The sequence below is a fragment of the Arachis ipaensis genome, chromosome B7 (genome assembly GCF_059453495.1).
Source record: "Arachis ipaensis isolate K30076 ecotype BB chromosome B7, ASM5945349v1, whole genome shotgun sequence".
Lineage (NCBI taxonomy): Eukaryota > Viridiplantae > Streptophyta > Magnoliopsida > Fabales > Fabaceae > Arachis > Arachis ipaensis.
Window position 1 is genome coordinate 85,085,268 of NC_142442.1, and position 21,974 is coordinate 85,107,241.

The window sequence follows — 21,974 nt, forward strand, 5'->3', positions numbered from 1 at the left end:
CCTCACTCTATTGTGAGTTTTTACTTGACGACAATTCGGTATACTTGCCGAGGGAGATTTGTTAAGAAACAAGTTTCTGTGCATCAAGTTTATGGCACCGTTGCCGGGGATTAATTTTGTATCAACAATGATTAAATTGGTAGATAACTAGATTGAGCATTTTCCTTTTGTTTGATTTAGTTTCATCTGAGTAATTTACTTTCAGTTTTAGTTATTTCTTTCCCTTTACCTTTCACCCATTAGTGGTGTTACCTACATTTTGTTTTAATATTTGGTTACTGACCCACTAACTGTTTGATATATTGCATCACTCACACTAACAGCATTTCTGCAGAAAATATTATCTGCATCTATCTTTCTTGCTTGTGCCTTATTGGGTGTATGACAGGTAGAAGAAGCAGGGCTTCAACTACCTTTGATTCTGAACCTGAGAGGACCTTCTTTAGATTAAGGAGGGAAGCAAGAGGGAAGAGAGTAGTTGGTGCTGAGGAAGAGGAGGAGTACTTTGAACCAGACATGGATGAGAATATGGAGAACCATCATGAAGAAGAGGCTCACAACCATGGCAGAGAAGGTCCAACGCATCAGGCTGGACAAGAGAGAAGAGTTCTGGGTTCTTACATCAACCCAAATCCAGAAAACTGTGGAAGTAGCATCCAAAGGCCAACCATACATGCCAACAACTTTGAACTAAAGCCACAGCTCATCACCCTTGTTCAGAACAATTGTTCATTCGGAGGAAGTGTCCAAGAAGACCCCAATCAACATCTAACCACCTTCCTGAGGATATGCGATACTGTAAAGTCTAATGGTGTTCACCCTAACACCTATAGACTACTTCTGTTTCCCTTCTCACTCAAGGACAAAGCATCTAAATGGCTGGAATCCTTTCCAAAGAAGAGTTTAGCAACCTGGGAAGACGTGGTGAACAAATTCTTGGCAAGATTCTATCCTCCTCAACGAATCAACAGGTTGAGAGCTAAGGTACAAACCTTCAGGCAGCAAGATGGTGAGACTCTATATGAAGCATGGGAGAGGTTTAAGGACCTGACAAGAAGATGCCCGCCAGATATGTTCAATGAATGGGTGCAGTTGCACATTTTCTATGAAGGCCTTTCGTATGAATCAAAGAAGGCAGTAGACCACTCATCCGGGGGATCTCTGAACAAGAAGAAGACCATTGAAGAAGCCATAGATGTCATTGAGACTGTAGTAGAGAATGACTACTTCTATGCTTCTAAAAGAGGCAACACTAGAGGAGTGATAGAGCTGAACAATGTGGATGCACTGCTAGCTCAAAACAAGCTTATTACCAAGCAGTTGGCTGACCTTACCAAAAAGATGGAGAGGAATCAAGTGGCAGCAATCACCACTTCAGTAGCAGCTCAAGAAGGAGTGAATGAAGAAGCAGAGGGTGATCAGGAACAAGCCAACTACATTGGAAATTCACCTAGGCAGCACCATGACCCATACTCCAAAACATATAATCCCGGTTGGAGGAACCACCCAAACTTTGGGTGGGGAAACCAACAGGATCAAGGCCAAGATCAGAGACGCCACAACCCCATTAGCAATGCAGCTCACCAACACTCCACACAGAGGTCATATCAACACCCACCTAACAACACTTCTCAACTTCCATACCAAAGTCAAAATGGCCCTTCTCATCCTTCCAATCTCAACTCTCCATCATCAGAAGAAAGACTCTCAAGGATTGAAACTCTACTTGAAGGCATATGCAAGGAGATCCAAGATAGTAAGATGTTCCGAGAGGAAGTGCGATCCAACATGCAAAATCAAGATGCTGCCATCAAGAAACTTGAGACACAAATTGGCTACCTATTTCAGCAAGCTCCTGGCCATGACCATTGCAGCAACATTGAGTTAAGGCCAAGGGAGGAGTGTCAAGCTATCACCCTCAGAAGTGGGAAGAAATTGAAGGAGACTTCCAAGCAACCACAAGAGAAAGATTCAATTGGAAGAAAGGAGGAACAAGATGAAGTTCAAGTCCCCACCTCCAACTCACATCAAAAGGAAGAAGAGCTGAAGCCATATGTTCCGAAAGTCCCATATCCTCAACAATTGAGGAAGAAGGGGGATGACAGCCAATTCTCCAAATTTTTAGAAATCTTCAAGAAACTGCAGATTAACATACCATTTACTGAAGTAATAGAGCAAATGCCGCTCTATGCTAAGTTCTTGAAGGAGTTGATGACCAAGAAGAGAAGTTGGAAGAACAACGATACTGTGATACTAACCGAGGAATGCAGTGCCATCATTCAGCATAAACTGTCCCAGAAATTGAAAGATCCTGGGAGCTTCCAGATTCCTTATATTATAGGAGAAATAATAGTGGAGAAGGCTCTATGTGATTTAGGAGCCAGCATAAATCTGATGTCTGTAGCTATGATGAGAAAAATGAAGATTGAAGAGGCCAAACCAACAAAAATGGCTTTACAACTGGCAGACCGATCATTCAAGTTTCCTTACGGCATAGTGGAAGACTTGCTAGTGAAGGTAGGAGACTTTATCTTTCCAGCAGACTTTGTAGTGTTAGACATGAAGGAAGGAGCTAAGGCTTCTATCATCTTGGGTAGACCATTCTTAGCTACTGCTGGAGCTGTCATCGATGTCCAAAAGGGCGAACTTACCCTTAGATTACACAATGAAACAATGATGATCAATGTGTTCAAGGCCATGAACTACCCACAGGAACCATTAGGAGAATGTATGAGGTTGGACTCACTGGAAGATGTAGTACAAGAGACTTTTGAAGAAGAAGAACTTGAGGGGTTAACAGAAGAGGAGGAATCAGCATCAAGCGAAGAAGCTGCAACAGCTGAGGTTCAAGCTCAGTGCACAATAGAGGAGAAGAATGGAAAGAAAGAAGCACCCAAACTTGAACTAAAGGCACTACCACCCACTCTCAAGTATGCATATCTAGGAGAAAATGAAAGTTATCCAGTGATCATAAATTCATCCCTCAGCCAAGAACAAGAGGAAGAGCTACTCCAAGTATTGCAAAGGCACAAAGATGCCATAGGATGGACCTTGCTGACTTGAAGGGAATCAGTTCGGCCATATGTATGCATAAGATACTGTTGGAAGATGATGCCAAACCATCCATTCAACCCCAAAGGAGGTTAAACCCAGTCATGAAGGAAGTGGTACAGAAAGAAGTCATGAAGTTGTGGCAAGGAGGAGTGATCTATCCGATCTCAGACAGCCCATGGGTCAGCCCTGTACAAGTTGTCCCAAAAAAGGGAGGAATCACTGTAGTCCCCAATGAGAAGAACGAACTAATCCCTACATGGACCGTCACAGGATGGCGGATGTGCATAGACTACAGAAAACTCAATGAAGCTACACGAAAAGATCATTTCCCCCTTCCTTTCATGGATCAGATGCTGGAAAGACTTGCAGGACATGCATATTACTATTTTCTCGATGGTTATTCAGGATATAACCAAATAGTGGTTGATCCAAGAGACCAAGAGAAAACCTCCTTTACTTGCCCATATGGAGTGTTTGCCTACAGGCGCATGCCATTTGGGCTATGCAATGCACCTGCAACCTTCCAACGCTGCATGCTCTCCATTTTCTCAGATATGATAGAAAAATTCATCGAAGTCTTTATGGATGACTTCTCAGTATTCGGAGATTCCTTTCCTAATTGTCTAAATCACCTAGCCCTGGTGTTAAAGAGATGTCAAGAGACCAATCTGGTCTTGAACTGGGAGAAATGTCACTTCATGGTAACAGGAGGAATAGTCCTTGGCCATAAGGTGTCTAACCAGGGCATTGAGGTAGACAGAGCTAAGGTGGAACTCATTGAAAGATTACCTCCACCAAGTGATGTCAAGGCAATTAGGAGTTTTTTAGGGCATACTGGCTTTTACAGACGGTTTATTAAAGATTTTTCAAAGATAGCCAAGCCCTTAAGCAATCTCCTTGTATCTGATACACCATTTGTCTTTGATGAAAAGTGCATGCTAGCTTTCGAAAACTTAAAAAAAGGCTGTCCTCTGCCCCTATCATTTCCCCACTTGATTGGAACTTACCATTTGAACTGATGTGCGATGCATCTGACTTCGCAGTTGGGGCAGTGTTAGGACAGAGGAAAGAGAACTTAGTCCTTGTAATATACTATGCCAGCAAAGTCCTCAATGATACTCAAAGAAACTATACCACTACTGAAAAGGAGTTGCTGGCAATAGTTTTTGCATTTGACAAGTTTAGATCATACCTCATTGGTGCCAAAGTAATCGTTTTCACAGATCACACAGCACTTAAATATTTGTTTGCCAAGCAAGAATCAAAATCAAGACTAATAAGATGGATCTTGTTGTTGCAGGAATTCAACATTGAAATTAGAGACAAGAAGGGAGTGGAGAACAAGGTAGCGGATCACCTGTCCAGAATCCCTCATGATAAGGGTGGAACACACGGTACAAGTGTGAATGAATGTTTCCCAGATGAGCAGTTAATGACAGTTCACAAAGCACCTTGGTTCGCAAACATTGCCAATTTCAAGGCAACCGGGGCTTTACCTCCAGAGATCAACAAACATCAAAAGAGAAAGCTCATCAATGATGCGAAATATTTTGTCTGGGATGATCCATATCTCTTCAAAAAGTGTCCAGATGGAATCCTGAGAAGATGTGTTTCGAAAGAAGAGGGACGAGAGGTCTTGTGGAACTGCCACGGCTCATGCTATGGAGGCCATTTTGGAGGGGACAGAACTGCAGCCAAGGTGTTACAAAGCGGATTCTTTTGGCCCACCCTTTTCAAGGATGCCAAAGAACTGGTAAAGAATTGCAATGAATGTCAAAGAGATGGAAACTTACCCAAAAGAAATGAGATGCCACAAAATTTCATCTTAAAACTGGAACTGTTTGATGTGTGGGGAATCAATTTCATAGGACCATTCCCAACTTCATATTCAAACAAGTACATCTTGGTAGCAGTGGATTATGTTTCCAAGTGGGTAGAGGCTATTGCAACCCCAACGAATGATAACAAGATGGTCATGAACTTCCTCAGAAAGAATATCTTTAGCCGGTTTGGAGTCCCACGAGCACTCATCAGTGATGGAGGGAGCCATTTTTGTAACAGACCACTAGAAGTTCTCCTCCTATGATACGGGGTGACACACAAGATTTCCACGCCTTACCACCCCCAAACAAGTGGACAAACTGAGATATCTAACAGAGAGCTTAAAAGGATTCTGGAAAAGACTGTGGGAGCATCAAGAAAGGATTGGTCGAAGAAGCTGGATGATGCTCTGTGGGCATACAGAACGGCATTCAAAACACCAATCGGGATGTCTCCATACCAACTGGTGTATGGAAAGGCTTGTCATCTACCATTGGAGCTAGAACACAAAGCCCTCTGGGCTCTCAAGCTGCTAAATTTTGATAGCATTTCTGCTGGTGAAAAGAGGGTCTTACAGCTACAAGAAATGGAGGAGTTCAGATCTCAAGCCTATGAAAATTCCAAGATTTATAAAGAAAAGGCAAAGAGAAGGCACGACCTCCATTTGACACCCAGGAGCTTCGAAGAAGGACAGCAAGTGCTCCTCCATAATTCCAAATTAAGACTTTTCCCTGGGAAACTCAAATCAAGGTGGTCAGACCCTTTCTTGTCACAAAGGTCTCGCCGTATGGGCACATAGAAATCATGGAGGAAAGTTCAAAGAGGACGTTCACTGTGAACGGACAAAGGCTCAAACACTACATGGGAAACATAGGGGAAAACCCCAAAGTGAAGTATCACCTCAAATAATGGAGGAATCGTCGAGCTAGCGGTGCTAAAAGAGCGCTTCGTTGGGAGGCAACCCAACCTAAGGTAGTTTTCTTTTCATTTGCATTTTAATAAAAATCACAAGTAGTTTTCCCCGTATTGTGAGGAGCTAAGTTTGGTGTTACACACCAAAGCAATACAAGAGTGAGTGTGTAATTCTAAGTTTGGTGTTCTACCAAGGATTTCAGTTAGAATCACACTACACTCCTTCAAGGGAAAATTGCTAGATCCAACCAATCAGGGGAACCACTTAACAGTAGTTAGTTTCTAGTTCATAGTTGTTTTGCTGATAATAATACATGAGCTTTTCTACATGTATTCAACCTGCTGTATTAGGCAAGGAACTAAGTTTGGTATTCACACACCAAGTTAAGTTCAAAAATTCACAAGCATACATGCATACTAACTATTTCTCAAGTGCTTTGGGAACAAGCAACTTCCAACGACTTTGCAGGAATCTCCTGGAGAATTGGTGCACCATCATCCAAGAAGGCAAAGAAAGATGCAAAAATTATGGATGATGACAAACAAGAAGGAGAGCGCGAACAACCTCATGAGTAAAAGGTGGTGGAGTTCCCTCATTATCCCATCTTTTTCAAGTTTTAAATAAGGAAAATCATGTATGAAATAGAACATGCTTCCATGTTAGTTTAGGTTTTTTAATGCTGTCTTTAGTATTTTTCTTGCCTTTTTCATATGTGTGCTGGTTCAAGTCACCTGTCTTCATTTTCACCTTGCTTACTTGTATGTTTGTCCTTTTAAGCTAAATAAAAAGAGATGTTATGAAAGACCAGAGTGGAGTTTAATTTGTGGAGTAAGTCCTTAAATTTGTGGTGTAGTAATCACTTAGCTAAGTTAGTTCACCAACAAGGTGGGAAGGCAACTATCTGTCCTGAATCATATGCTTGAAACACACCCCATGAGACTAACTAAATAATAAGATCCCAGTAAGAAAAAGGAAAAGAACCCTAAGAGTTGAAAAAGAAAGAAAGGTAATAAAGAATAAGGCTAGGCACCAAGGACTTGAACCTTGAGGGATGTGTCTGTGGTGCTCTTGTACCAAGGATCTGCTTGGATGAATAAGTTCTTAGGAGTGCTTCATCACTTGGTAACTTGGGTTAACTAACCCGGGATTATCAACTGAAAATCCACTATCAAGAGCAACCTTGCTACAGAACATTTAGTAACCCAAAGAGGTGCTGGACACCAAGACCTCAAGGAAAGAAAATAACAAACCATGTGCCTGTGGTGTGCATGTATGAGGGAGAGAGACTTGAGGGAGTAAGTCCTTAGGGGTGTTTTAACACCTAGCACCTTGAACTAACTGGTTCGGGAGTGTTGGCTGAAAACTTATCTTAAAGAGTCGCCCTCTCACAGAACACTTAGCCTAAGGATGCAATAAACCTTGGAAAGACAAAGGGATCAATAAATAACAGTCTCAAAGGGTGCCATCAAGTGAGTATTCCAAGGCATGATAAAGGTCTGAAAGTCAGTAAAGGAATGAACCTAAGTTGCTATGCATGAAACCCCATAAAACCAAGGACATGACTTCCACAAGAATGATTCATTCATCTAGTCATTTCATTCATCATTCTCTTGTTCTAGTACTTGCTTAGGGACAAGCAAGCTTTAAGTTTGGTGTTGTGATGCCAGGGCATTTTGGCCAGTTTCACTAACCTTTTCTTTATGGTTTTAGGGTAGTTTCATGCACTTTCTTAGGAAATAAGCAAGTTTTGGGTAAATAATCACTTACATCTTGATTCAAGCAAACATTGTAAATTTTACATGATTTCATGAGAATTATGCATGAATTAAATGACAAAATTGAATGATGCATGTCTCATAACTTGGATTAGAGCTTTGATGCACTTTATTGCTTGATTTCAGGACAAAGGAAGCAAGGAAGAACCACGTTAGTAGCCATGTTAGTCTAGCTAACGTGACCACTAACGTGGAATGGAGGCTAGCTTGCAACGTTAATGAGAAAAGTGATTGCCATTAACGCCTTCGTGAGCCATCATAGCCCATGTTAGTTGCCACGTTAACTATGTTAACGTGAAAGCTAACGTGGAAGTGAAGTAGAACTCCAACGTTAGTGGTAAAACTAAGTGCCACTAACGTTCCAAAGTGGCAGCTGGCCACGTTAAGAGTCACGTTAACTCAGTTAACGTGAACTCTAACGTGGATGAGGAAGATAATGCCAACGTTAGTGACATTCACCTTTGTCACTAACGTTGAACTAAGCTCATATTTGCCACGTTAAGAGTCACGTTAACCTAGTTAACGTGGACTCTAACGTGGAGGGAGCAAGGAATCACCAACGTTAGTGACACTCACATTTGTCACTAATGTTGGATTAAGCCACTATGAGCCACGTTAGTTGTCACATTAATTAGATTAATGTGGAAGATAACGTGGAGAAGAGGGATGATGAGCGAACGTTAGTGACACTCACCTTTGTCACTAACGTTGGAGATGGCTATCAATACCACGTTAGAAGTCACGTTAACCTAGTTAACATGAACTCTAACGTGGGAAGTAGGGGCGTTTTGAAGCGTTAGTGACAAAGGTAAGTGTCACTAATGCTCTCGAAGATTTGGCAAGCCTACGTTAAAGGCCACGTTAACTATACTAACGTGAACTCTAACGTAGGGAGAAAGGGGTACTCTCAACGTTGTTGGAAAAGGTAAACCCCAGTAACGTTAGCGAAGGGCCAAGAAGCAACATTAGTGGTCACGTTAGTGCCACTAACGTTGAAGTTAACGTGGACCATTTTTGGGTTAGGAACGTTAGTGAAAAAGGTGATTGTCACTAACGTTCTCGACCCCACAGTTTCACTTAACGTTAACACCACTAACGCCCCAAGCTAAAGTCCATACCTACTGCATACTTTCTCTGCAAGTAAAGTTGAGCCCACTAAAGAAGATAACTGCTTCAACTCAAGATCCAAAGGCCAATATCAAAGACTTGAAGAAGCAATTAGAAGATCAGAAGAATAATATAAATAGGGAGAACTTTGAACTAGAAAGAGCTTTTGGGGCATTATTAGAATTACTCTCTGTATTTTTTACTTTCTCTGCAACTTCTAGTTTAACTTTTCAGAATGCATTCTCCATCTTTGTTTTCCATTCCCAGAGCTATGAACAACTAAACCCCTTTCATTGGGTTAGGGAGCTTTGTTGTAATTTGATGGATCAATAATAGTTTTCATTATTCTTCTTCTTTCTTTTCTCTTGATTTTACTAGAAAGCTTTCAATCTTCATCCAATTGAGTAGTTATCTTGGAAAAGAAGCTATTCATACTTGGATCACTTCGGAACCTTGGAAGAGGAATGAAGAGATCATGCTAGAAATACTTTCTCATGTTGGACCAAATTGGGGTTTGGATGGATATAGTGACATATAATCCTACCAACACTTTGATTTGGAAATACATGTGGTATAATCAGTGACCATACCTCATCTCTTCTCATGAGCAATTGGACCAAGGAATTGGCTATTGATCAAGATTTGAGAGATTGAATTACCAAGGAATTGGAATTCAATCACTTAAGATTGCCAAGGAGATCAATGAATGCATTGATTCAGGAAGAGATGAAAATGAACTTGATCCGGAGGATGCAACATCTCCTAAGCCCAATGAACTCCCCATTTCTGATCTTACCTATTCTCTTTAATTTCTGCCAATTACTTCTATGATCATCTTCCCCATTCCCATTTAAGATTCTGCAATTTATTTCCCGTCATCTATTTTCAGCTCTTTATTTCCAGCATTTACATTTTCTGCTATTTACTTTCCCGCCATTTAATTTTCTGCAACTCTCAAACCAAATTCTGCTTAGCTCAACTAGAACATTCTTCCAATTAAAGTTGCTTGACCAATCAATCCCTGTGGGATTTGACCTCACTCTATTATGAGTTTTTACTTGACGACAATTCGGTATACTTGTCGAGGGAGATTTGTTAAGAGACAAGTTTCCGTGCATCACCCGCTTGCGCTTAGATGTGAGGTCAGTGGCAATAGATCCCGCTTGCATCCCTTCGGATCATGAGAGCGTACAGGCACAAAACCTTGGATAGTGATCCGAGCACTATATCTCAGGGGTTCCGACACCATGATTCTGAAGGGCAACATCTCCATGGAGATGTGTCGGGTTGGCAGTTAAACCGATAATGTGATATCACAGCCAGTAGGACAGACATTTATCATGTGCATTTTCTATCTTTTTGTATGCTTTGCCGAGTTGATATACTTTCCCTATCTGTATAACATGTGTAATTGCTATTTGTATTAATTGCTATATATGCTTCTACTTGTGTACTGCTTTTATTGTATATATGTGTGCTTTCTACTGGGATTGAGGAGGTTCAGAAGGCGATGGCGATGGGATCGCATGGAGGTTAGGTTGGTGAAGGCTGTGGGACAGCGGTGTTCAGTTAGAATAGAAATCCCTTAAGCTAGAATACCCGGTTTAGTTATGTTAATATTTATATAATTATGCTTATTTGGTTTAGAATGCTTTAAGTTTGAATGCTTGTGGTGGATATAGAGTCTAGGATTGCCTTTGGCATCCCGGGGTCTTATATCCTACATCACTGGGCACTGTTACCATACTGAGAACCTCCGGTTCTCATACCATATTTCTGTTATTATTTTCAGATGCAGGTCGCAACCTACCACGGTGAGTTATTTTATTGGTGACAGGAGTGGAGGATCTGGATACCTTTTTGGAGTCTTTTTTATTTATTATGTATATGTCTCTCACTTTTGTATTTTTGTTTTTCCTAGAGGCATGTATAGAGAGAACAAAACTTGTATAAGCCATTTTAAACTTTAGTTTCCTTTTGTCTGTATATTTGGCTAGCCGGCTTAAATTCCGCGAGCCGTGGCTAGTTTCTTATGATATTACACTATTATACTATTATCTTCGTTTATATCACATTTGTTTCTTGAGCTTTAAGTTAGACGCTACGTTAGTTCGTTTTGTGATTTTAAATCTTGTTTTTGAGCTATATCCTTCATCAGGCTTCTAGATTATATTATTTATTCTATATATATATATATATATTATATGTATCAACTTTAGAATTGTCGTAACGCTTGATTAACCTTTGATTTACGACGCGAGGTAAAGCTTAGGCTAATTGGGGTGTTACATAGTTAGTACAACGTGTTAATCAAAAGAAGAAGCATCTCCGAAGCCTTAACTGATCTCTAATTACTGTTTCTACTTTCTATCGTTATTGCTTGTTTATGCGCCTACAATAAACAACAACTATGTTTCTGTTCACCTCACTAAGATCTGCAAGATAACTACAGCTTGATCGATCTGGAAATCCTCGTGGGATTCGAACCTCACTTACCTGACGTATTACTTGGGCGACTCGGTGCACTTGTCGGTTCAGTTGTGCGAGTCATAAATGCGCGCACCACCTATACTAGGACTAGACATACATCATTCTTGTGTACACATTATTTCTTGTTGCATATTCTCTGCATTGTGCTTTATTCTTATATTTCTCTATTTGTACTATAATTTTTATTTCTCTTCTTTTATGTTTATCTGTTTTCTTTGCTTTTCTCTATCTTCTGTAAAGTATATTACTGTCTGAAAAGCACGATGGAGCCGATTAATATGACTAGTTAGCCCGACTCTACTAAGAACTTCTTAGTTCCTATCCCTTCTCTACCCCTTCAGATGGAAGTAGGAGTACCTTTTTGTAATCTAATGGTGATCGTTCCATAAAGAGAATTCTGCTCTAGGTAGTCTTCTAAGTCTGGGGTGAATTCCGTTCTCTGTTTATATGTAAATACTGTGAGACTAGCTAACGAATACACCCCGTTTGAATACAAACATTATCCTAAATCCTTTGTATGAGGCTCCCGTTATGTGACTATTTGATGGAGTACTAGTGAGATTGCCTATGATAATGTATAATCGTGCAAAGGAGTAGTAGATGATGTTCTGCCTTTTGATGACGTTCAACATAACCTGAGTTTTGAAGACCTAGAACATACTTTCTTCCGCTTTTGTAATTTAGAGGGATTAAGTAAGTATAGAGTCTAGGCTAGCCTGGGCATCATAAATTTTAGCTTAAACTAAGTGGATTTCATCATATAAACTCACATTTATTCACTTAAATAGAAAACTTTTGTGATTTCTCCCTCAATTGTGTCTAAATATAAAAATATACTTCTTTGTGCCTTAAATTGATCCATTTAATTTTACTTTTATTCCATTCTATGCCTTGATATAATTTTTCAAGTGATTTCAGGTCAAATAGGCAAGAATGACTTAGAAAAAGTGGAAGGAAAGTGGAAGAACACATGGAGAAACAAAGAAAAAGAATACTCCAATGTGTACGTACGCACAACCTTCTGTGCGTATGCATAAGTTGAGATTAGTTTGTGTACGAACAAGTCTTGACCCGTGACTTCATTAGAAAATCACGTGGCTCACGATTTCGGTAGCTTTTTGGCCAAATTCTCCAAGGTCTGAAGCTTATATGGAGGGGTTAGCAAGCGGGCAACATACCATACAACCATACAACATTTTAGATAGTTTTAGGGAGCTTTAGTATTAGTTTTTCTTAGGATCTCTTTCAACCCTTTTAGGGTTTAATTAGGATTTATGTTAGAAGTCTGGTTTTTGTGAGAGTAAAGTGAGGTGAGACAAAGAGTGTCACTGTCATTTGACTAATTAATCGAAACCAAAGGATGTATACGCCATCGTTTCACTCACAGTCTCTAACCCAAAAAAAGCATCATTTTAATGCTAATGTGTACCTTAACGTGTCATGTTAGCCTGTCAACAAAAGATGTGATAAAAAGATTAATATGGCTAATTTAAAATCTTTTAAGAATAGATTTGATTAAAAAAATCTTTCTAGTTCCTCCACCACATTTGAGTTTTCCACACTGTAAGACACATCACAGCTATCATTAACACTGCCAACAAAAGAAGTGATAAAAAAAATTAATATGACTAATTTAAAATACGCCCGGACCACCCTTGCTAGGAAGGCTTTCGATACTTCACCTTGAAAATCACTTGTTGGGCCGTTGTGGGCAGCTCTTAACCAACAAGGAGACTTCAGAGAGAAGACACCATATCCAACTCAAAACCTTAAGGTATTAAATTAATGAGTCTCTCAACTTATAAACTCCCCACTCTTCCTTGTTTTCTTTGATCTGGGATTAACTTCATGCACTACTCACATTTGCAACATTAACAATAATAATTACGGTCAAATACATTATATTTTTTTAACATTTTCTCAAATATCACCTTTAAGAAATTTGGTTTCATTTTTCGTTTATGGATCAAAATTTGGGATTAAATATCTTAAGGGGAATGGATCCTCTCAATTTTTTTTTTACAATTGAGGGAGTAAAGTGTAAAGTGTGATCTCCCACCATTAATTTTATAAGTGGGATCAAGAATAAATATGAGAAAGAGAGCAATGAAGAGTTAGAGATCACACTTTACACTCTCAATTTTTTTTAACAATTGAGAGAATCCATTCCTATTAAATAAGAGTATGCCTATATATGTTTATCTACTATATTCTCCTTTTTTAGTTTTTCAAATGAGAAAGGCTAAAAAATTAATTTTTATTTAATTAATATTAATCAATTATTTTGTAAAATTTATAATTTTAGATTTAAAATTAGTGACTTATAATTTATTGTTAGAATTTAAAATAAATAAAATAATTATAAAAAGTTAGGTGATATTATAAAAAAAAAAAAAAGTTGACATTTAAACGTTGTTTTTTGTTTTCAATTTCCAACCGTTTAGGGGCGGGACACAATAAGTGCCTTGAAAGCTAACTACAAGTATTTAATACAAGTGCCTCCCTCTGTCCAAAAAAAAAAAAAGCAAAAGAACAAGTGCCTCCATATAGATAGATAGCCACAAACAAATTGGTACAAGTTTATTATAACTAAAGAATGTGTTGATACTACATACTTATTGTGTAGTCGTAGTGTGAATTAATTACAATTACAATTTAGAAAGAGGATCCACACTTTCACGGCAAGGTGATAGATCAGAGCAGTATGGTTCCTATTTCCTTGTGTTATTGGAAACCCATTCAATGGCATCAGCCACAACTCTTTGTCGCTCAGCAATGCTATCATCATCCATTAAGTTAAAAGTGATCGTACTGCCCGCCGCGGCACCAACGACGTCTGTTCCTCGCTCTAGTGGCGGTGACGGCATGTCAATGGGTGCAATTCTGATATTGTTATTCCCATCCTGGCCTACTGGGGTTGTTCCTAGGAAGCTGAGGGCAGTTACAACATCACTGATTAATGGCCTCACTGATGGTTCTTCATTGAGGCACATGGCTGCTACTGCAACTGCTTGGTGTAATGATCTCATTGGGTAGTTTCCTTCTAGAAAGGGATCTGCTAGTTCTGGGTATCTGCTTGGTTCCTTGAATATTGGATATGCCTGTTTTTGTTTCATTTGAATGAATTTTTTTTATAAAATTTCATATCCAGATTGGCGGTAAAATTGCTGTTCATGTTCTTAATGAAGTATAACTAAAAAGTGTTAGTTGCATACTTAGTAGTTTATTTTCTAAAAATTGTTACGCTCCCTATTTTTTCTAGACATTATTAATATCTGCTAACTAAAACTTTGTATTTCTCAAAATCAAAATCATTCTACATACAACTTCGTTTGCATAGCACAATAATCATACAAGCATCGGACCATTATTCTTTCAATTAAAATCCAACAAAATCCATAGCTGGTTTAGACTTATTCAGGACTATTAAACATTGAAAAATTAAAATATTATATAGATACTAAAATCAGTTATTAAAATCAAACTATCATGTATTTATTTATAAATATATGTATTTTTTAATTTATTTTTAATGTATATTTTATATTTTAACATTTACTTTATATTAGTAATTAATTTTAGTATACATCTAATATAATTGTAGTTACTATTTATATTTTTCATTTATTTTCTATGTATATCCTTTTTTGGAATTTTTTAATAAGAATATTGGAAAAAATATATCATTTTATTCTAGAAACAAGACTTTTAGAAAAGACAAATTAATAAATAAACTAAAAATCAAATCGATGGTAAAAATTTGCCTTAACAATTTTCTGTTAAAAGTGACCATTTAACAAACTTATCAAAAACACTAAAAGAACTGATGTTGTGCATACGTATATGAATCGCAAAAAGAATATGAATATGGAAACTCACCCAGGCAACTAGATTTTGCTCCCTTGCTGGTCTAGTATTATCAATGGCTCTCCTTCCGGTGATCAATTCGAGCAACACAACGCCGAAACTATAGACATCTGATTTTACTGTAAGCTGCCCAGTTCTTTGATACTCGGGAGCGCAGTATCCATAAGTTCCCATCACTCTTGAAGACACATGAGTCTTGTCCCCTGTTGGTCCAAGCTTTGCGAGTCCAAAATCTGATAATTTTGCATTGAAATCCCTATCCAGCAAAATATTTGAGGATTTTAAGTCACGGTAGATCACTGGTGGATTGGCTTTGTCGTGAAGATATTCTAACCCTTTTGCGGCGTGTAATGCTATTTTCATTCTTTTGAACCAATCTAGTGGCTTTTGTTGTGGAAGAAGATCTGCATGAAATAATTTTATGCTAGAATGTTTGTTATAACTTATAATGGTGTTTTATAAGCCAGTGTATTGTTTTTCTTGTTAAGAAAATATGCAATACTGGAATAAAATTTTCTTCGTTTCTAAAGTATATTTAATGTGGTTTATAAAAAGTAGTTATAATTGATTCATTTTGTAATGTATGTAACTTTCAATTATTATAAATGAAAATGAATAATTGCAATACATATTAAATGTAACAAGAGCATACAAAAATTTCTCTTGCTACTTGTGACTATACATACAATGCAATAATAACTAGGAAAATATTGAAATAACAAATTCATTCAGAATTAAATTCCCATAAAATAATGATTTACTATGTATTTAGTTTTATTAAAAAATTTATGATACAAATATTTAATCATAGTTTTTTTATAAATTAACAAAAAAATTTAATTTAGTCTACTTAGTTTCTTAAAAGTAAAATTATATGAATAAAGTATGTTATTAGATTACTATAATGAACTGTATCAATGGAAACATTACTATTTATTAAAACATTTTAAAATGTGAACAATAAAAATGAGACGAGGAGAGAATCTTACCGAGAAGATGGTCCTCAAGAGATCCCAATGGCATGTACTCGTATACTAATAGTCTTTGATCTCCATCAGCACAATATCCAATTAGATTCACCAGATTCTCATGGTGTAACAAGCTCAACATTAACACTTCAACAAGGAACTCTCTGTTCCCTTGCAATCCATTCCTGTCAAGTTGCTTTACAGCTACTTCCTGTAGTTAATTAATTTAATAAGAGAACAACTAGGGAATCAAAAATATATCAGCTAAAAATCAGCTAAAATGTGTTTGAGTTCCATGAAAAATTGGATTTTGGTTTGTCTCCGTGATCTCAGGAGCAGTTTTCAGACATATTATTCAAAAAGTGATTTTAATTAAACGGTTTTGTTTACTTTTTGGCTGGTTACATTTTGGTTCCATATATTTTTTCATTTAATAATTAATTTCACAATTAGAAATCAATTTTCTTTTCATATAAAATACTAAAAAAGACGAAACGTATATAATAGTGAGCAACTAAATAAATGAATAGAGATTCACCAACATTACGGGTAAGTTTTATTATACTTCTATCATTAGTAAATAAATATTTAATATTATGAATTTTATCAATTTAGTAAAGGTTTATAAAATTTTGAAGTGAAAATATATTCAATATACAAAGAAATAATGATCTTACTTGGTTTGTCTTTTCAAGTCGTCCTCTATAAACCCTACCAAATCCACCTTCCCCAATTAGGCACTCCTGCCTGAAGTTCTTTGTAGTAGTAGCTAATTCACGAAAAGTGAACGTTTGTGCAGCAATGTTATTGCTTCCTGTGTCTTTGTTTCCTTCTTTGTTTAATATTTTAGATTCTGTTTGTTGGCCTCCCCTTGCCTTGTTCTGATAATTATTATTATCTGCACAACATTAAAATGAGTATTATACGGCACATTGTGATCCTTGTGGTGTTATTTTTTTGAGTGTTTGTAACTAAATTTGAGTTCGTTATGGCTATTATAGTCCATTTTAGCGTTGATATATGCCTTGTGGCCCGTTTTGGTTCTCATGAAGTTAGTCAAGTTACAACCAAAATTAAGTGGAAACCAGAATCTCACTGTAAATTGCTATATGATGTGGTTGTAGACCGTAGTTTAAAACATGGATTATGTTTGTACATAGTACAACAGCAACAAGTCTCACAATGAAAGATAGGCTACATGGATCAAATGGTTTTGTGCTCTATAAATAAAAGATTGTAATAATACTTATAATATAGATTTTTTCTAGAAGCCCTCATCAGAAGAAAATTAGGTAGATGATATGATGATGAAAACATATAAGATATAACTTTATTTGTGTTAATGTTAACGTCCATTCAAGAAATTCTAATACTACGTCCCTTTTTTATACATGATAATTCAAGGTATCTATTTGTAATAAAATAAACGAAAAAGTATAATAAATCAGGGAAAGTAACGATAAGAAATGACAATTGTATCATATATATCCATGGTACATCAAAATGAATAAACGTTAGGTTCATACTTTGATGATGATGATGATGATGTTTGGCTACTTCCTTGAGAGGTTGATGAGGCGTTTCTGCTTTATGGTGTTGATTATTATGATCACTCCTCCTTGACCTCTTTTCTGTCTTCTTTTCATGGCTTGAAAAACATGAAAAGCAACTCATTATTTCTCTAACCTCTATTTGATTCAGATATATAACTCAATCTGGAAAACTTAAACAATGAATATATCAAATTATTTGGATCTCTTTTTAAAATCCTAGACTAGAGATCCATAATAATTGCTAGCTGCCTTTCCTCATCTAAATCTCTGTTCTGACAAAAAAAGGTGCTAAAATTTCAAGTTGATTTGAAAATTGGAGAATGAAGAACTTGGAGATCCTATATAGTTTGGACTGTTGGTTTCTTTATCTTAGAAACCATGTAAAAAAGGAAGCACCAAATTAAAACAAAACAAAACAAACAAAACGGACAAAATAGGAAGGGTATCAATGTATTAAAGGACAACCCGATTGAATAAGTAAAATCCAATTATCAATCAACAATATCTAACTAAATTCTGTGTTACCAACGTGGACCTAACAACTTATGTAACAAACTGCACTAAAGATTGAAACGGGGAAACCATGGAAGGAGAAGTGGGTCAGGTCAGGACGTCAGGTCAAGCATGTTGATGTAATTTTATGGTTTTAGCGCATAAAATGGCGATGAAAGAGGGAATAAGTTGTGGATTTTGGATATGCATGCAAACTGCTATGGAAGAGAAGAAGAAAGAGAGAGATATGAGAGGATTAGAGGTCATGATTTTTTTGAAAGATTCAACAAAAGATCTCAGTATTTTAAAATTATTTTTTATATTAAATTATAAATCTTAAATTTTAAATTCTAAAATTTAAATTCAAAAATAAAAAAACCTAAAGTTTAACTCTAATAAATTCTAAATCTTCAAAAACATGAATTAAGAATTACAAAATTAATTAATGTTAATTTATTAAAAATTGATTTTTCATATTATTCTTTCTTTATATATAGAATTTCTATAGCTTTTGTTTTAATAGTGTAAATACAAATTAAAATTTGAGTAATTACCCAAATCAGTCTCCAAAGATTTTAAAAGCAGACATTTTAGTCTCCAAAAAAGATTAATACACAGATTAATCCCCAAGGTTTTACTCCGGCAGACAAATCAGTCCTCAATTCATTTTCCGGCAGAGTAATTACCTAGATCACCCTCTAAAGATTTTAAAAATGGACATTTTAGTACCCAAAAAAATTAATATACAGATCAATTTCCAATATTTTTCTTCGTCAGACATAACACTCTTCCATCCAAAAATTATTATTATTATTATTATTAGTAATAATTGCACAATAATCCTGTACCATAATTTTTTTATATTTTTTGGACAAAAATAATAATAAATTTATTCATTAAATTCTTACGTATGTATTTCTAATAATATAAAAAGTATATATATACACACACATACATAGTCACTTAATAATAATAATAATAATAATAATAATAATAATAATAATAATAATAATAATAATAAGAAATAAAATTATTAGAGATTATTCTACGAAAAATTTAAGGTTGAAACTATTTGATATTTTTGTATTTAATATAATCAAAAGATGTCCTACTTTAAAAAATATGTTTGTATTAAAAGAAAATGTTTTAATTTGGATTCCAAAACATCATTATTCACCTCACTTGTTTCTAATGAAAAGAGTATATTAATATGCTAGTATCGTCATCCACATGCACACAGCTAAGTTTATAATGATGCTTTGAAATCCAAATTAGAACATTTTCTTTTAATACAAATATGTTTTTTAAAGTAGGACATCTTTTGATTATATTAAATATAAAAATATCAAATAGTTTCAACCTTAAATTTTTTGTAGAATAATCTTTATTATTATTATTATTATTATTATTATTATTATTATTATTATTATTATTATTATTATTGAGTGACTATATATATATATATATTTATTTATATTAGAAATATATACATAAGAATCTAATGAATAAATTTATCATTATTTTTGTCTATAAAATACAAAAAAAAAATCATGATATAGTATGATTGTGCAATTAATAATAATTATTATTATTATTTTATTTTATTTTATTTTTTTGGATGGAGGACTATTATGTCTGATGGAGAAAAACATTGGGAATTGATCTGTATATTAGTATTTTTTAGGGACTAAAATGTCCGTTTTAAAATCCTTGGGTATTGATTTGGAAAATTACTCTGCTGGAAAATAAACTGGGGACTGATTTGTCTACCAGAATAAAACCTTGGAGATTGATCTGTGTATTAATTTTTCTTACGGACTAAAATGTCCGCTTTTAAAATCCTTGGAAACTGATTTGGATAATTAGTCTTAAAATTTTAATAATTCATCTAATCGTAGGTGGGATTTATAAATTAATTCAAAGTTTAAAAAACTGAATTGTTAAAATTTTATTACCTTTTTTTCTAAAGTTGGATATTTTTATTCATGAAATGAAAGAAACATATAGATGTCTATATATGGGACAAGAATAAAAAATGGGAGACTCTGTAAAATCCGTAAAATTAGTAAATAATTAGTTAATAAATTAATTATTAATCAAATAAATTAAAAAAAATATAATTTTATAGTTTAATGACATAGAACTAATTAAAATAAAAATTGTGATAATAATTTTAAAGAATTTGATCTAATATTGAGTCGAACAGATCGAATCGAGCGAACCGGGCCCATAATGGGCCCAAGGCCCAATCCAACACTTTATATATGAAGAGACTTAGCTCTTCTTCTTTCCCAAATTAGGGAAACACGCTGAAAAGCAAGGGAGAGGGGGAAGAACACAAGGAAATACCCAAACCCTCACTCAAATTTCTAATCCATATAACTTTTGATCTGGAACTCCGATTGACGAGCTGTCAACGATCACGCATTCGTCTCAAAATCTTCTACAAAACCCACCCAATAATTTTGTAAGAAATCAGCTATTTCTCTCCCAATATCTCTCTTCTTAAATTAGAAAATATTAGGTTCTTGAGCTTTGAGATTTTGTGATTTAATGATGTTAGGTGTGCTCAAGTAGTGCAGAATCACTGGGTCTTATCCCAATTTCCTGTTGGTAAGGTGAGAGATCTTTAACCATTGTGAAATTGTATCTATAGAAAATCCTATATTGATTTAGCGGTGGTTACATGATATTAGATTGAATTATATGTATTGGTGGCAAATTTATGGAGTTGGAAGCTTGAGCTTTGGATTTGGTAGCTAGATTTTATGTTTGGAGAGGTTTGAAGCCTTGGGTTTTGTGGAATGGTGATCAAATATGACATTCTGAGACTAACGAGGAATCAGCCAAGGTATGGTTTAGGTTTCTCATATTTAATATATAATGTGTCGTGAAAACTTAGGCTAGATGACTATAGGATTAGTTTGGATTGACTGTTTGGTTGTGGAGGTGATTAGGGAACTAATATATATATATGTGTGCAATGAATTTCAGAATTGATATATGTATGTGAATGTTGAAGATTGATTATGAATTATGTTGTGTTGGTTGAATGTGAAATATTATTATGTAGGTTAATGATATGAATATGGTGGATGTTTGAGGAGATTAATGATTCATGATGTGAATGTGATTGTGGTTGATAAAAATGATTGATGAATGATGATTTTAATAATGACAAATGAGAACGAGGGTTGAGGATACATGAATGTTGATATATTGACAAATGTGTTGGTATAATTGAGAATCTTGGTTTGAAGTAGTTTATATTGAGGTGAGATTGGTTATGAAAGGGATGTGGGGATGTGTTGGTTGTGATAGGGTGTGTTTTATTTCAGGGTTTGGCTTGTAAATGTGGTTAATGAGTTATAAATTTGGTGGAAATAGAGGTTTGAGGAACACTGTGAAAAACTAATTTTTGGAAGAACTTTGGGGAGGCATAACTTGGCTTCCGGACCCCCAAATTATTTCAAACTTATTTCATATAAAAATTTGGTCCGTGAACTTTACTCCATTCGAAGAACGGATGAAAAATATTTTAAACCGAGAAAGTTAGCCATTTCTGATCAAACTGCAGTGTATGCATATGCATACCCCTTATTCACGAAGGGTCATTTCTGTCCAGTGTACATGCATACACGGACAAGGCTATGCGTACGTAAGATGGACTAAACTGCACTCCCATGTGTACGTGTGGCCCACGCATACGCATGACCCCGATTTTTAGTAAAGTGGATTTTTATATTTTTAAAACCTAATTTTGAACCTTTAAACCTCTATTTTTATCCATTTAGCCGCTATAACTCAGTGATATGCTTTGTAATGAGATGAAGTTACGAAGGAGAAGTAACTTGGAGTTGAAGAAGGGGCTACTTGATTTGATGAGAATGAGGGAGTAAGGATGATTTGTAATTAAATGAGATATATGTGACCA

General features: G+C 35.7%; 1 protein-coding gene and 1 non-coding gene across 2 annotated transcripts; both read right to left on the minus strand.

The window, feature by feature from the left end:
• Window positions 1–969: 969 nt before the first annotated feature.
• LOC148553222 (small nucleolar RNA R71) lies at window positions 970–1,076 on the minus strand. Its single transcript, XR_015893356.1, has one exon. It is a non-coding gene; the product is annotated as a small nucleolar RNA R71 (small nucleolar RNA).
• Window positions 1,077–13,715: 12,639 nt separating this feature from the next.
• Window positions 13,716–18,332, minus strand: LOC107608181 (putative serine/threonine-protein kinase PBL25). Its single transcript, XM_016310053.3, has 5 exons — window positions 17,522–18,332; window positions 16,673–16,893; window positions 16,017–16,206; window positions 15,040–15,431; window positions 13,716–14,261 (listed from the first exon to the last, which is right to left on the minus strand). Exons 1-5 carry the CDS (start codon window positions 17,667–17,669, stop codon window positions 13,872–13,874), a joined length of 1,341 nt encoding a protein of 446 aa, XP_016165539.1. The 5' UTR covers window positions 17,670–18,332; the 3' UTR covers window positions 13,716–13,871.
• Between the last annotated feature and the right edge of the window lie 3,642 nt (window positions 18,333–21,974).